General features: G+C 41.3%; 1 protein-coding gene across 2 annotated transcripts in view; it reads right to left on the bottom strand.

Annotated features, from left to right (window-relative positions):
* The window catches only part of ELMO1 (engulfment and cell motility 1), a 504510-nt gene that overhangs the window by 324578 nt on the left and 166325 nt on the right, over nt 1-13607 (bottom strand). For both annotated transcript variants that reach the window (XM_074988098.1, XM_074988096.1), the window contains exon 7: nt 6975-7010. In XM_074988098.1, the coding sequence (XP_074844199.1) occupies nt 6975-7010 (36 nt within the window). The remainder of the gene's footprint in view (nt 1-6974; nt 7011-13607) is intronic.

The raw sequence follows: 13607 nt of genomic DNA, 5'->3' as shown, positions 1-13607 counted from the left end.
TTAAAATTTAGGTGGGCATAGCCGAATCAGTAAGCAGTGACTAATATAGCTATGCTGGTACCCCCATAGGTGCATTCTTCCACCAAACTACCTGCTGCTTCTCTGATGATGTTCTTACGCTGATGGAAAACCTGTTCCATCAGTACAGGTTGCGTGTACATTACAGGTTTATGAAGATATTGCTGTGGAAATCTACTATAAATGATTAGTAAAATCTAGATAGCCCACACTGAATACAAAGGCATTTGTCCATTTGCATGCCTCTTTCGAAAGAGAAAGGCTAGTGTAGACGTAGCCAGAGAAACTTAAGACGAAAATTTCTGCTTCTTTCTTATTGCAAAAATTCACATCTTGTCTACCCAGGCAGAATTTACAGCAGTTAGAGAGCTACCAAAATTTTAAGTTCACAAAAAAGTAGAAGATGAACAATTGAGAATGGATTTTCTTTAGGTCACTTCATTTAAAAGTTCTTTGGGGCTTTGTTTTGTTTGTTTGCTTGTTTGGGTAATACCTACAATGCCAATGCCTAGCTGGCATTTGAGAGATATACGTACTTTTAAAAGACGGAGTGCATCTGCCTCTTCATTTAAGATGTGCACACTCATTAATGCACATCTCTAAAAAGTCCTCCAGTCAATCACAGATCAGATTTGACATTTCTGAATACAAAAAGCAAGAAAAATTCATACTAAGAGTAACAGTGCTAAACGAAGCATTAATGAAGACCCTAATTCTGAATGAGTCGCTGCACAGGGGCTTTATGTGATTTAATTAATCCACTTTTAAAATCACACAAGTAGTTAATTTGGATTAACTTTCCTGAGTTCAAGTTTGGATAGCTATCCCAACCATTGCCTGTGCTCCAACAACACCACTTCTATTTTTAATAAGTCAGATGGACCTGAACCACTGAAGTCTGTTTGCCTGAGCTAGCAGACACATCTACCAGCTGTAGTACACACATACCCTAAGGCTGCATCTACACTGGCAAGTTCTTCTGAAATTTTTTTTTGAAAGAAGGGCTTTTTGCGAAATATCCAGTGGAGCACCTACACACAAAACGCATTCTTTCAAAATTAAACTGAAAGAACACGGTGCTCCATTCAAACGTGCTCTTCCACGCCCATTTCAGGGGGAGCACCCCCTTTCAAAAGCTTATTTTGAAAGAAAACGTGTAGATGCTCCACCGGCTCCGTTTTTGAAAGAGCCGTCCTCATGGCGGCTGATTTTTCAAACCCCGGCCTGTTCTTCCAAACGAGCGCGGGCTGCGCGGCTGCTCTCTGTCGAAGGAAGTTCTTTCAGAGGACATCTTCTGGAACGACTCTTTCGAAAGATCCCTGTAGTATAGACATTGCCTAAGAGGGAAACCCTCTTGCTCCAGTAGCCAAGCTGTGTGTACAGGGGAGACCCTGCCTGGAGTTCAAGGAAAGGATTCAGCCTTACAGTTGCAATATCCCCAGTGGTAGATAAATCTACCGGCCCTTACCTCCAAAAAACACCTGTCTTCAGGCAGGGGCAATTGGTGAATGGCGACACAAGGGGACACCAGCCATAAGACACCACCCATCCCCACCTGGGAAAGGGCTGGGACAACACCCCGCCACCCCAGGCCGTTTCTCTCCTCTTCTGCTCCACCCTTTTCCCACCCTTGCTCTGTCCCCACCCACCTCTTCCCCCAACCAATATGCCCCGAGCGCCTAGGGGTGACTCCAACAGCAGAGTGAGCTGGGGCTGTGGTTCTCCGCTTTCTCCTTCACTGCCAGTTAGAACTAGGGGGAGCAGGGGCAGACCCCTGCTAGCCCCCTCCAGGTGCCTTGACAGCCACTGGCCACTTGTCCCTCCTATCCATGCCATTGCAGGGCACGTGCCTCTCAAGCATTACCACTAGCTTGCAAGGACCCACAAAAGACAAACCACAGCTATGTGGCATAAATGGAGGGAACACCCCTCTAACAAGGGACAAGAATTGGCCTCTAAGAAGAAACACAAACTGTGTTTCATGTAATAATTAGTCTGCCTTCCTCCAAAAGTGACATGTTGAAGCTCTTTCTAACAATAAAAATTTCATCCTTCTCCACGAGGTGTCACTATAACACCTCAAATCTTTAACAGAGAGGACAAAAAGAGCTATAGCATTGAAACTAAACAAGAAGAAGTTGAAAATTTAATCCAGGTCCACATATACATGATATACATATACAGGAGCATGATATTAATGAAATATAGAAAGTCAAAAGTAAGCTTAACAGAGAAGCATCAAAAATAGCACAGTCCCAAGAATAATTAATTTACAAGTTAAGATCCAAGCAGTGTATTAATGTCTGGACCATATTCTTTTTAAGTTTACAAAAATAGTTAACGTTTGCAAGTGGAATGAACTTGAACTCCCAAGCAAAATATAAATTTAGTTTAACCTTATATTAATACATTCACACAGACAAACAGGCTTATATTATTTAAGAGAGGCAGATAATATAACAGCTGCTAGAAATTTCATGGAAATTCAGGTTTGTCCATAAAACCAACAATCCAACAAAACAGCATACACCACCTAATACAAAATCTCCTCCCCACCTGTGCTTCATTCACATAGAATCTATAGGAAGAAGGATCTTTTTTCCACACCCATTTGTACCAAGATCTTCCAGGACTATTTAATATATCATAAGGCACAGCCAACCAACCCATAAACATCAGACCCTAGCAGCCTCCGCAAAATGACTTAATAATCTAGTTTTAATTCCTGATGAAGATGCAGTTAATGTATGCCATCACAAAAAGGATATCTTTTTTCTTGAATGGTCAAATATACAGGTAAATATAATCTACTATCCTGATAGTACTGAGGTTTTAATAAAGACGGAGATCAACAAAACTCCACCACTCTGTTGATGCTATACTGGATAGTACATATTCTGAACTATGATCTTGGCCACCTAAATGCCAGCATGTGATCCCCTTCCATACAGTCGATCAAACATCTCTTCAAAACTATACTATTTGGGACTTTTTTGTGCACATTGGTCCAAAATCTGTGGATTATTTTACTGTCCTGAAAGTTTACTGCATTCTCATGCTTATGAAACTGAAAAAAAAATAAACAAAGCCACAATGTAAGATATTTGTTTTCCCTGCTAAGAAATGAAAGGAATATATCACTCCTTCCTCTCAGATCCTCATGTCACTATTATATCAACATTAGAGAAATATCTCTAGGCAAAAAAAAAAAAACCCTAGTTACAATATATTTCTCTTCACACAAGTCTACATGATGCACCTGAGGCTGTCAGGAGTTGCCCACAGAATTTCCAGTTGCAATTAATTGGAACTGGACAGCTAAAACTCACCCCACTCTGGCAGCTTTGCATAATCTCTACCTATATTCCCATACATATATACATTGGAACAACATATTCCTACCAGGCTTATCATGCTGTGCTGGAATGCTCCCAAGGTCTTTTGATGACTCTTTAAACTAAGGGCTTGTCTACACTTCAAACACAGAAGCATCATTGCTGCAACTACTTAGGTCAACAGAAGGAACTCTTCCAATGGCATAACCTAACCAGCACCTCCCAGGGAGGTGGATTACTGAAGAGAAGAATGACTTGGTCACTGTCTCACTGTTTACACTGGTTTAGGTTGACTTAAATACATTAAATGCTCAGGGACGTGAATTTTTAACATCCTCAAGCAGCCTGGAAGAGTCAACCTAACTGTGCAGTGTAGACCAGGCCTTGGTGACTCAGTGTTTTTGCTGTCATCTGGACACAAGGATTGCATTATAATGCCCCTGTGGGGATGTACTGAGTCCTCTGATACGTGAAAAGAGTAAAAGATATATGGACACGACTAGACATTAACTGTTGGTTGTCACTAGTGGTTAGGACACCATCTCACCAAAAGTCAGCAACTGGGAAAAATTCACTTGCCCATCAGACAATTCTATGAAGGGTGGATAGAAACCCAAAGTCTGCAGCAGCAAAAAGGCAGCTGGGACGGAAGATAGGCTGCAAGGACAATAATTTCGGTAACTCAAGAAGCAGCCAGGGGAGGGAAGCAAATCCATGACTCAAAAGCTAAGGAAAGAAAGGTGCTAATTTCAAGCCCTGTATCAAGTGCTTCTGCTTACAGTGGAATACTGAGCAGCTTGGGAAGCATCAGTCTTATTTATACGGGTCACAAGCCTGATTCTGACTTGCACCTTGTGTCACTGAAGTGAACATAACCCACTATAGAATGAAATGAGAGCCTTTCCCACACCCACACTGTGCAGGTGAGACATAATAAAGGAGAGGCCAGGCAGTTACCAAGTGTTAATAATGCCTCACCGTGCAATAGCAATGTGGCAATTATCACATATCATATTTTCGTGCTCCCCGCTCCCCACAAGTACCAGTGTTATAATACATGGGTCCAATTTCTCATGGTTTACATACAAAGGCTTGGCCATTGTACCATCAACGTTAACCCACCTATATCTTTGAAGCAAGCTATACTTGGAAGCTAATTTAGATTAAGACAGGGTGTGAATTTAAAGCACCATAACTATCCTGAATAACAATGTGTAGACATACTCTTTCTAGAACAAGACCTTGTCTAACCTATAAATGCTTTACTGGTATAGTTATACCAGTGGACCTTCCTAGTGCATACCCAGCTTACACCAAACAGATGAATTGTTTTGTCAGCATAGCTAAACCAGCTGTATAAGTGGCATTTTAGTTATGACAACAGAAGTTGTCTTCTGTTGGCATAGGTGACATCCCTAACTATCATAGCTATACAAACAAAACTTTGTAGTATGGATGTAACCTAATTCTGGTTTAGCAGACTCTGCTTTGTGGAAGTTATTAAGAAATTATTCAGGAACAGGAATGACTTTATGCGTAGACTAGACCAACACCATTGCTCTAGTACCAGCAATTTGACTGCAATCCAATATTTCACTCAAAAATGTTGGTGGACAGATTTTGAAAATAAAATGAAGGCAGTCAACAGGATGGAAGGCACACAGAAAATTAGACGCCTTCTCAAAAAACACTCAGAGCAGAAGATTCTTATACAGACCTCAGAGGGCAACAGATCAAATTTTAATTGTGTCACCTCTCCTAATGTTCAAGTTACAATAAGTAAAGAAAACGAGGTAGCAGCACATTCTGAAACACCAAGTCGACTTGTTAAGCAAAAATGACTCAATGACTCACCTTTTTTAATGTTAGTTTTTGACTTCTCTGAAGTAACTAGTCACAAAGACAGGAAGGAAAGGCTACATGTGACACAGGGGACCTCATTGTTTGGCTCTAGATTTATTTTTAACTCTTACTTCATTGAACCTTGCTTCATCAGTCTGACAACTATATGAAAACTGCAGCAAATAGTTGGAAAGCTATACAATATTTACTCATTAAAATTATACATATTGTATATTATAAATGAATTAGGAAAACAAGTCCTAGAAATACCTATCTCTCTTATTGCGAATGGTTCTGGTGCTTCAGAACAATGGACATACAAAGAGAAATCCTATTCTTCATAGGAATTAGAAATACCAATGTATTTTACATTGCCGGACGCCCATGTGCTGAAAGTGGGGCTTATGCTAAAAGGTTTGCACTGGTATCAAACTCAGTGAGGTTACACCTGCATGAATTTCTCCAGTGTAGTAAATAAGACATAATTCCTACAAGTTAACAGAACTACTGGATGAGCAAACCTCATGTACATTATAAATATAGTTAATATTCCAGGTCAGTGCTTTAGCCCTGCTGTAAGGACATGTTTAGAAGCTGGAACAATCATAATGCAGAGATGCCCAGTGCAAACAAAATACAGACCTTTGCCAATATTTCATCAAAATAGACAACCTGCTGGAAAATAGACTGAGGCACAGGAAGTGGAACCACTCTTATGAAAGTAGCAGCTGCATTTAGTCTCTTACAAGTGAGAACCGCCAAAAAATATCTTCCTGTATGAGACACATCATGCTTCAGTAGGGATTGCGGCTCATGGAATTTTAAGGAAGGCTACCTCATATTTCATCTGCTTCACTTTACAACCTAGCTTTCATTTAAGAACCAAGTTATAACTGGTATTTTGTTCTGGAATAAGAAATAACCTTCATTTTGAAACAAAGTTTTCCTTAAATTGTTTTATACAGCATTGACTTAAACATACCTATATTAGAACTTTCTTTACAGCAACTATAACACCATGATTTACCCTTCATTCCAAAGGTACACTGCATTTCCTGTGCAATAAATTACACCAACCTGTCAAGGTAGCACATCCATGACTAAATGGTTATTTAGATTTTTGTTTTGGTTGTTTATGTTTGACATTTTATTTTTGTAGCCCAATATAAAGATTAGAGTACCTATTACTGCCATGATTCAGCAAACCACATGAGCCTATGCTTAACTTTAAACACAAATAGTCCCATTTGAAGTCATTGGGACAACAAGTTCTTGAGAAAAAACACATACTTTGCTGAAGTTTTCCTTTAAGAAGTTATAAAAATGCAACTGGTCTTAGCATTACTTGAGACTACCCAGAAATTCAAACTGGTATGAGTACCAATCTTAATTTTATTCCACCAGCATCAAAAAGGAAAAAAAAAAAAGCCTCGCTGATTATGAATAATCACACAAGACTTAAAACGAACCAAAAAGGAAGTTGCTTGCTCAAATTAAAACAGCCTTGCTGTAGGAAGCAGCGAGAGTGCCAACACAACATTTTTAGCAGTTATAGAAATGAAGCAGCCATTGCACAAGCAAAGCAGTAAAAAACAAAAAAAAAAAAAGCCCCATCAAAGTCTTTGACAGATAACATCAAAGAGTAGGAAACAGAAGTTGAAGAGCTGTGGAATCAATAGAAGCAGATGTATTTAAATATAAAATTAGCAGGAGAGCCTGGAATCAGTCATGCAAAAAGAAGAGCAAATATGCAAGATGATGATCCAATCAGGTTCTTACCAGGGCTTCATTATCTTCTGCAATTTCTGATAACGTCTGCAAAATTTAAAAACTTCCAGGTGAGGAGACATGTTTTAATGCAAAAAAGTACAAGTTCAATAAAATTCAGGGATTGACACAAAGTAGAAAGGGCAATACATCATTTACACTGGTTCAGAAAGGAAATAGTTCAATATCTGGGGAAGGAGAGGGATTTAGTACATTCAGAATACTTAATAATAATCTGGCCTGAATAACAAGAGAGAAAAAGAGGGGAGGAAGGAAAGATCCTTTAGATCTTATTTATCTTTTCATTAGGAGTGCCTGGGTACTTTTAATTTCTCTGAATCATCTTATAGGTTTCTTTGATACCAAAAAAGTTCATGATAATAAAAGTGCATACAAGAGATACCGTCTGTCTTGAGATTGCCCCAGAACTCAAAAAAAAATTGTTTCTTTTATTCCCTGTCTACATTACAAACAAACAAAAAAAAAACCTCAATCACAAGTAGTCATGGCTGAAAGTTTCGGTGCAGATGAGAACTGAGGTGAAATCCTGACCAGCCCAGGACAAAATCCTGGCTCCACTCAAATCATTAGCAAAACTCAATAGGGCCAGGATTTCAATCTTGATTTTTAAACAGGGCTATGAGGACCCGGTGATGTCATGTCTACACAACAGCTTTAAGCAACATGGGAATCAGTTTCCCTGAGTTTTATTTGCAGAGTGTAGACCGACTTTTGTAACCTAAAGGTGGGTCTCAGCTTCAAATGTATGTTCAAATTCCACACACTAAATGTATGGAGATCTGGATCCATGGTGACAAGCTAATCCATTTTCTGAAAAGGAGCTGTGAAAAGCATATATATGATTCAGATTCCAAAATATCTGACACTGGGGGGGGGGTCCGGGGGGGGGCGAGGAGGAGGAGAGGGAAGAAGAAATCATTCAATTTTTGCTAAGCCTTAATTCTAACCTTCATGATAACGTCATCCCCATAATAACTTCCAAAACACTTTGTGCCTATTTGTGGATGGTGGTTTATGTACCACAGTCAAGAGGATTTTGTTTAGACATTTCCTGTTTTTTCAGAGGCATGAAATACCCTGTCTCATTAGTGAACCAGAAATTATGGCATCATATTTCTGTATTTAGGAAACTGAAAACTGAATATGAAGTGGAAGAAAGAAGGGTTAGATAATAAAGAACATTTCAAAGTCACAGTCCACCAATCATGATTTGCAAATCATCATCCCAGTGATAACCAGCTCCAAAGTGCTGAATTATGCCCCTGAGTTAGCTACAGGTAAAGAAGCTATGAACGGTGAGACTAACACCCAGGAATTAATAATCCTTACTAATACCAAAAGAGCAAATTCACTTTCTTCACCCCAGCAACTGTCACAAATCCTGTGTGCAACTACTGTAGAGAAATCTTGAGCTTTGCAGACCCTACTAGCCTGTCTTTTTAATCCTTCCTCTGGGAGCAACAAAAGGTCTGAATTAGTCAAGGTTATGTGATTACCCAGTTCTGTGTTGTCTTTATAGTGCATTCATATTTCATTCTAGAGACACCCTACATAAGGCAAGCAACTCTCTATGATGAAAAGGAATAGTTGTTTACATGGAGCCAAACTTACACTCTGAAACTTACTGATTTAAAAAAAACATGGTGTAGTCAAATTTAAGTTGCAGAGGATCTCAGTTGGATCAGTATTGGTATCATATATATGTAACTAAATGCCTACAGTCAGACTGCAAGCTAGGACCTCTGGAACTTAGTGCAGATGCCTCTTCAGTTTGAGCTAAGAGCCAGCTGACTCTCAGCTCTCCTGTAGAGGAGACTCTAAGTTATATAGGTGCCACTATATAGGACCCCTGCAATTAGTAGCCGCTCTCCCCGCCCGCATCTACTGTGATCCAAAATGACAAAAATTTCTGTTATGTTCATATGGGGGGTGGGAACATTCAGCGCGCGTAAGAAAATATGTCTGTATAATGTAAAAACGTTATTAATCGGTATATAAATGTGAATACAGACATAAAACTGGTCATCTATTTCAACATTTTTAATGCGATGGATAAGCCTGAGACTCAGCAGCTGATAGTGCTGCTCCCTCCCTTATGAAAGTTCACACCCCATCCCAGAGAGGGTCTACCCCCCCACTTTGCTCACCCCTGTTCTAAAGCAGTGTTGCCCACCACAATTTGTCCTGATCCACACCTGGCCACAGAAAGGCTCTAGGTAGGTCACGTGGGACCCTCACGTCCACCTGCAATCTTACATCCCTGGGGCAGCTGCATAAGGAACAAGCAACAGCAGCAGCCCAAGGAAAGTACATACAGATCCAACTCCCCTTGGGCAGCAGCAACTTGGAGAAAGCTGGTGGACCCAGAAAATGGAGAGTCAGAAGAGATTACATCCTGGCTGCAGAGAGAGAGAGTGGTGCTGAGGGGGGCGGGGCTGGCGAGGTACAAGCAAGGGTTGGGAAGGGAAAGGTGGAAGCAGAAGTAAGAGTGGGTTGCCAAAACAGACAAAAAGCAGTTGGGAATTACTGTTCAAGAGGAAGCATGGTCTTGTGGTGAAGAGATTGTCTTGGGATTCTGATCCCACCTTTGCAGACTTCCTCTGTGATGTGGAGTAAGGGACATAAAATTTCCCTGTTCTTCACTTCTCCTTTTGTAAGAAGTCTCTCAGTACTCATGACTACCCTCAGTATCTAAGCACCTTCCAACTATTTACAAACAAGTCTCATGATTTTTCTTCTTCCTGGTCCTTCCTGAAATACAGGGAGCTCATTTGTGCATTTGGAGGAAGGAGGACAGGAGCTAAGGCAAATGTATTTTGGGTTAAATTCTGCAGGTGGCGAGAGGTCACTCATCTCTTGAGTGCCATAGTTCAGGCTCTTTAAAAGTTCTCTCCAGATAATGCACACAATTGCTCCGATGGCTTTCCAGTATCACTGTTATAGTGGAATGGACCTCTGGGTGGAAGCGATGGGTGTGGAGAAGGGGATGACCTAACATGGTCGAGTCATGCAGGAAATTCTGAATAAGCGCACCAAAGACGTCATCCATGTGGATGTTGGAATTCTACCAAAATAATTAGTTTTGTGAACTTCATCACCATGTCAAACAACATCTCAATCAATTCTTCTGGGAAGGCTTTCATGGTTCAGTTTGAATTTGTACATCCTAGTAACCTGTGGGTACAATGAGGAAGAACATTTCCAATGACTTAGCTACCATTGCTGGGGGAAGTGGAGTTCCTGCTGTGAGGGAAAAACACTTCTGTGGTCAAAAGCAGCACCTACTGTGACATAACTGTGGCATTGTAGTATAGGATTCCTATTTGAGAGAAAACTCCCTGCTTTTCAGATTGGAAGACAAGGGAATGGCTTCTTTGCTCAGAAATTTGTCCTCCCTAGATATTGCCCTGCAAGGGACAGCAGATCTGGATCCTGAAGAGTTGTGGTGGGCCAATACAAATCAGGTATTGGTATCAGTCAGCCAAGTTTCTGTAATCTGTAATGCAGACCAGGTCAAGTGAGTCATCAGTGAGTAGGTCACATGTGACAAAGATCATATTGATTAGGAAGGGGATAAGATCCTGATACTTGTCTTTTGGGAGATGTGTTGTTCGCTGCTTGCATTGGAATGGCTGTGAATACAGGTTGAACATCTCTCGTCTGGCACCCTCAAGACCTGACTGGTGCTGGACGACAGAATTTGCAGGACCACAGGAGGTCAATATTTTCTAGCACATTATCAACACTTCCTCTGCTTATTGGGCTCTTAGAAGACATTTAGAGGTAAATTACAGCTAAATAACAGCACAGAACACTGAGGGCCAGGACTGGTGGTTGGAAACAAACTTTATGGGACCATGGGAGAATTGGCCATGTCCATGATAAGTGGTCTTCTGGCTAACTAAAATCATGCCAGGTTATGGACTTTGCTGGATGAGAGAATTCCAAATGAGAGAGGTGCAACCTGTAATACCATCTTCACAGCACACAAAAAGGCTGTGAGAGTAAATTCATTAATGTTTCGGAAGGACTAATAGCCCACTGCTGAGCAGATATATCTATTGTTCCAGTTTCCATAAAGGAAAAAAAAAATCAAAGTGAATGCCAGCCTAATAATGCAAAAGAGTGAATAATGAAAGGTTACTAGTTTAGACATTCTGCTACCACAATATGTTCAGTATTTGGCCTCAAAGGAACTTTGAGATACAGTTCTGGCAGAATCCCAGAAAAACAGCAGTTCCATTTGGAATTCCCCAACCCACACAGATTTAATTCTTGCTGAAAATGTATTGTAAAATAAGCCAAGAGCAGCTTCCAGCTGAGACAAACACAGCACAGCTCCTACTGGATCAACTGCTTTTTTGGCTCATGTGGCAAGATTGATGCCTATGAATCAAGTGTTCTAGTTTGAGGGTTTCTTACACGTGAAATACAGCAGGTGCTGCGGCACTTTAATGTACACTTTAGCTACATCAACAGGAGAGGTTCTCCCATTGGCTTAAGTACTCCATCTCTCCTAGAGACAGTAGCTAGGTTGACAGAAGAATTCGTCAATCAGTTGAGAGACACCTACCCAGGGACTGAGGTCATTTTAACTAAGTCACTCAGAGTTGAGGGATTTTTCACACCCCTGATCAACACAGCTGAGTTGACCTAAATCTTTAGTATACACTAGGCCTCAGCCAAGATAATCTACAAGAGACACAAACAGTTCATCTACGCATAGGAGCACTTGTGAAAATGTCACACTAGCAGGGCCAGAGGGGGGCCAGGAGGGCCATTTGGTCAAGTGTTAAGCACAAAGGGGGCCTCACATTTCGACATGTGGGTTTGTTTTTTTTTTTTTTTTTGGCATTTGATAACTTATTTTTATTATAGCTAGAGGCAGGTGTGTAAGTAACTTAAAATTTCTTACAGGTACTGTCATTTTGCAACCTGGATACCTGCCTGCTCTTTAAATTGCTCCCCGCTGGCTTTTACCACAGGCTCAGCCAGCTCTTGCCAGAGCTGTGCACCACGGTGCACCCACTTACTGGGTGTTAGCAATATCAGGAGTGTTAAGAGAGAGACTTCTCCCATAGCTGAGTCTGACAGGACCCATACACATTACCACTTATATCAGTATAACGTATGTCACTCAGAGAGCTGAATAAACCATCCCCACACGCAACATAAGTTATATCAATACTAAGCACCAATATGGTCATGAGATGGTTTAATGTGCCAACGGGAGACCTTTCCTTCAGCACAGAGCATCTTCATCAGACATATGGCAGCAGTGTACACAAGCCCTCAGTGTTTTTAAATACCACATGGGCAAATATTCTCGCCTCAGAGCAAGTTTAGACAATACTGGGCTAAACGCATCACGCAGGGGACATGTGACTAGGAGCTTCATCTACAGTATGGCTCCAAATTTGGGGAAAGCCAATGTTAGGAAAACTCCTGGGCAGCTGGTGAACCTGCCACTGGGGGAGGCCAGTCCCTGGCCTTCCCCGGCCTTCCCCTTCTGCTTCCCTCCCCGCACAGGAGCCTGAAGTCCACTTACCCCACAGCTAGCACCAGCTCTCCCCGCACCTCCAGCTCTGGAGCACCAGGTGGGCCCTCAATCCCAACCCTGGAGCACCAGGTGGCACAGTCCTGTTGCCCTGAACTGCAGCCCCAATACCAGCCACTCCAAGTTCCAGTGTCATGCTGGCCAACCCCAGCCCCCGCCAGCTGATGCTACTCAAGAGCAGGAACCAGGAAGGAGCCTAGATGCAGAGCACAGCAGGGATGTGCCAGGCTGTCTGGGAGGAGGCTCACCCTCCCCCGGCCCACGATACCCACTGCCTAGGGGAAAATGGAAGATTTTCACAAAAATTCCCTCATGTAGGCAACAGAACAAGTTCTGCTACTGGACAGTAGAATAATCTTCTAAGCCACATTTAGCCTCTACCTGGATTTTCAGGCATACTAGGAAATTTGCATTTTGGACATCAGACAATTTCAAATCAAGGGGATAATTAACTGCATTTTAGAAATGTTTCTGGCTCAGTTAATGCTTAACATTTTTTTAAACATATGGTGAGATGTTTTTAGTGGCCAAAACATCCCAGTCCTCGAAAAATGGAAAATGCTTCCACTATATACAAAATAAATGTTACTCAAAAACCCTTGTGCAATACTGTTGCCTAGCACATAACCCAAAATCAATGGAAAATATTTAAGTTGGGGGAGGGGTGAGGAGGTGGGGGCTGTCTGTACCAATTCCTGTTTAACAGCACACTCACCATTTAACTAACATTCCAATCAGGGGTCAAACTAACTAATAATTTGATGTCTGCAAAAAACTACTACTGGAGCAGCAACACTTCCACTCCCGTAACAGCCAAACACCTTCACGCGTCACAAAGATGTCAACCAGTTGTGCTCTGGCAAATTGCAAATCCTGTGATTTTAAACTCACATTTTCCTCAAATTCTACATTTTCATGCTGAGCAACAGTCTGTTTTTCTATTTTTCTATGGGAGGAGTGCTCAGAAATCTAAAGCCACCCACTGTACTGTTCTCCTTTTTATTCAGTTTTCCAGAAGTCTTTCACGTTATAGAAAAAAAAAAGGGTGGGTGGAGAGGTACAAAGTG

This window comes from Carettochelys insculpta, chromosome 2, assembly GCF_033958435.1.
Source record: "Carettochelys insculpta isolate YL-2023 chromosome 2, ASM3395843v1, whole genome shotgun sequence".
Lineage (NCBI taxonomy): Eukaryota > Metazoa > Chordata > Testudines > Carettochelyidae > Carettochelys > Carettochelys insculpta.
Note: the sequence above shows the minus strand (reverse complement) of the source record. Positions and strands in the feature narration are given on the sequence as shown.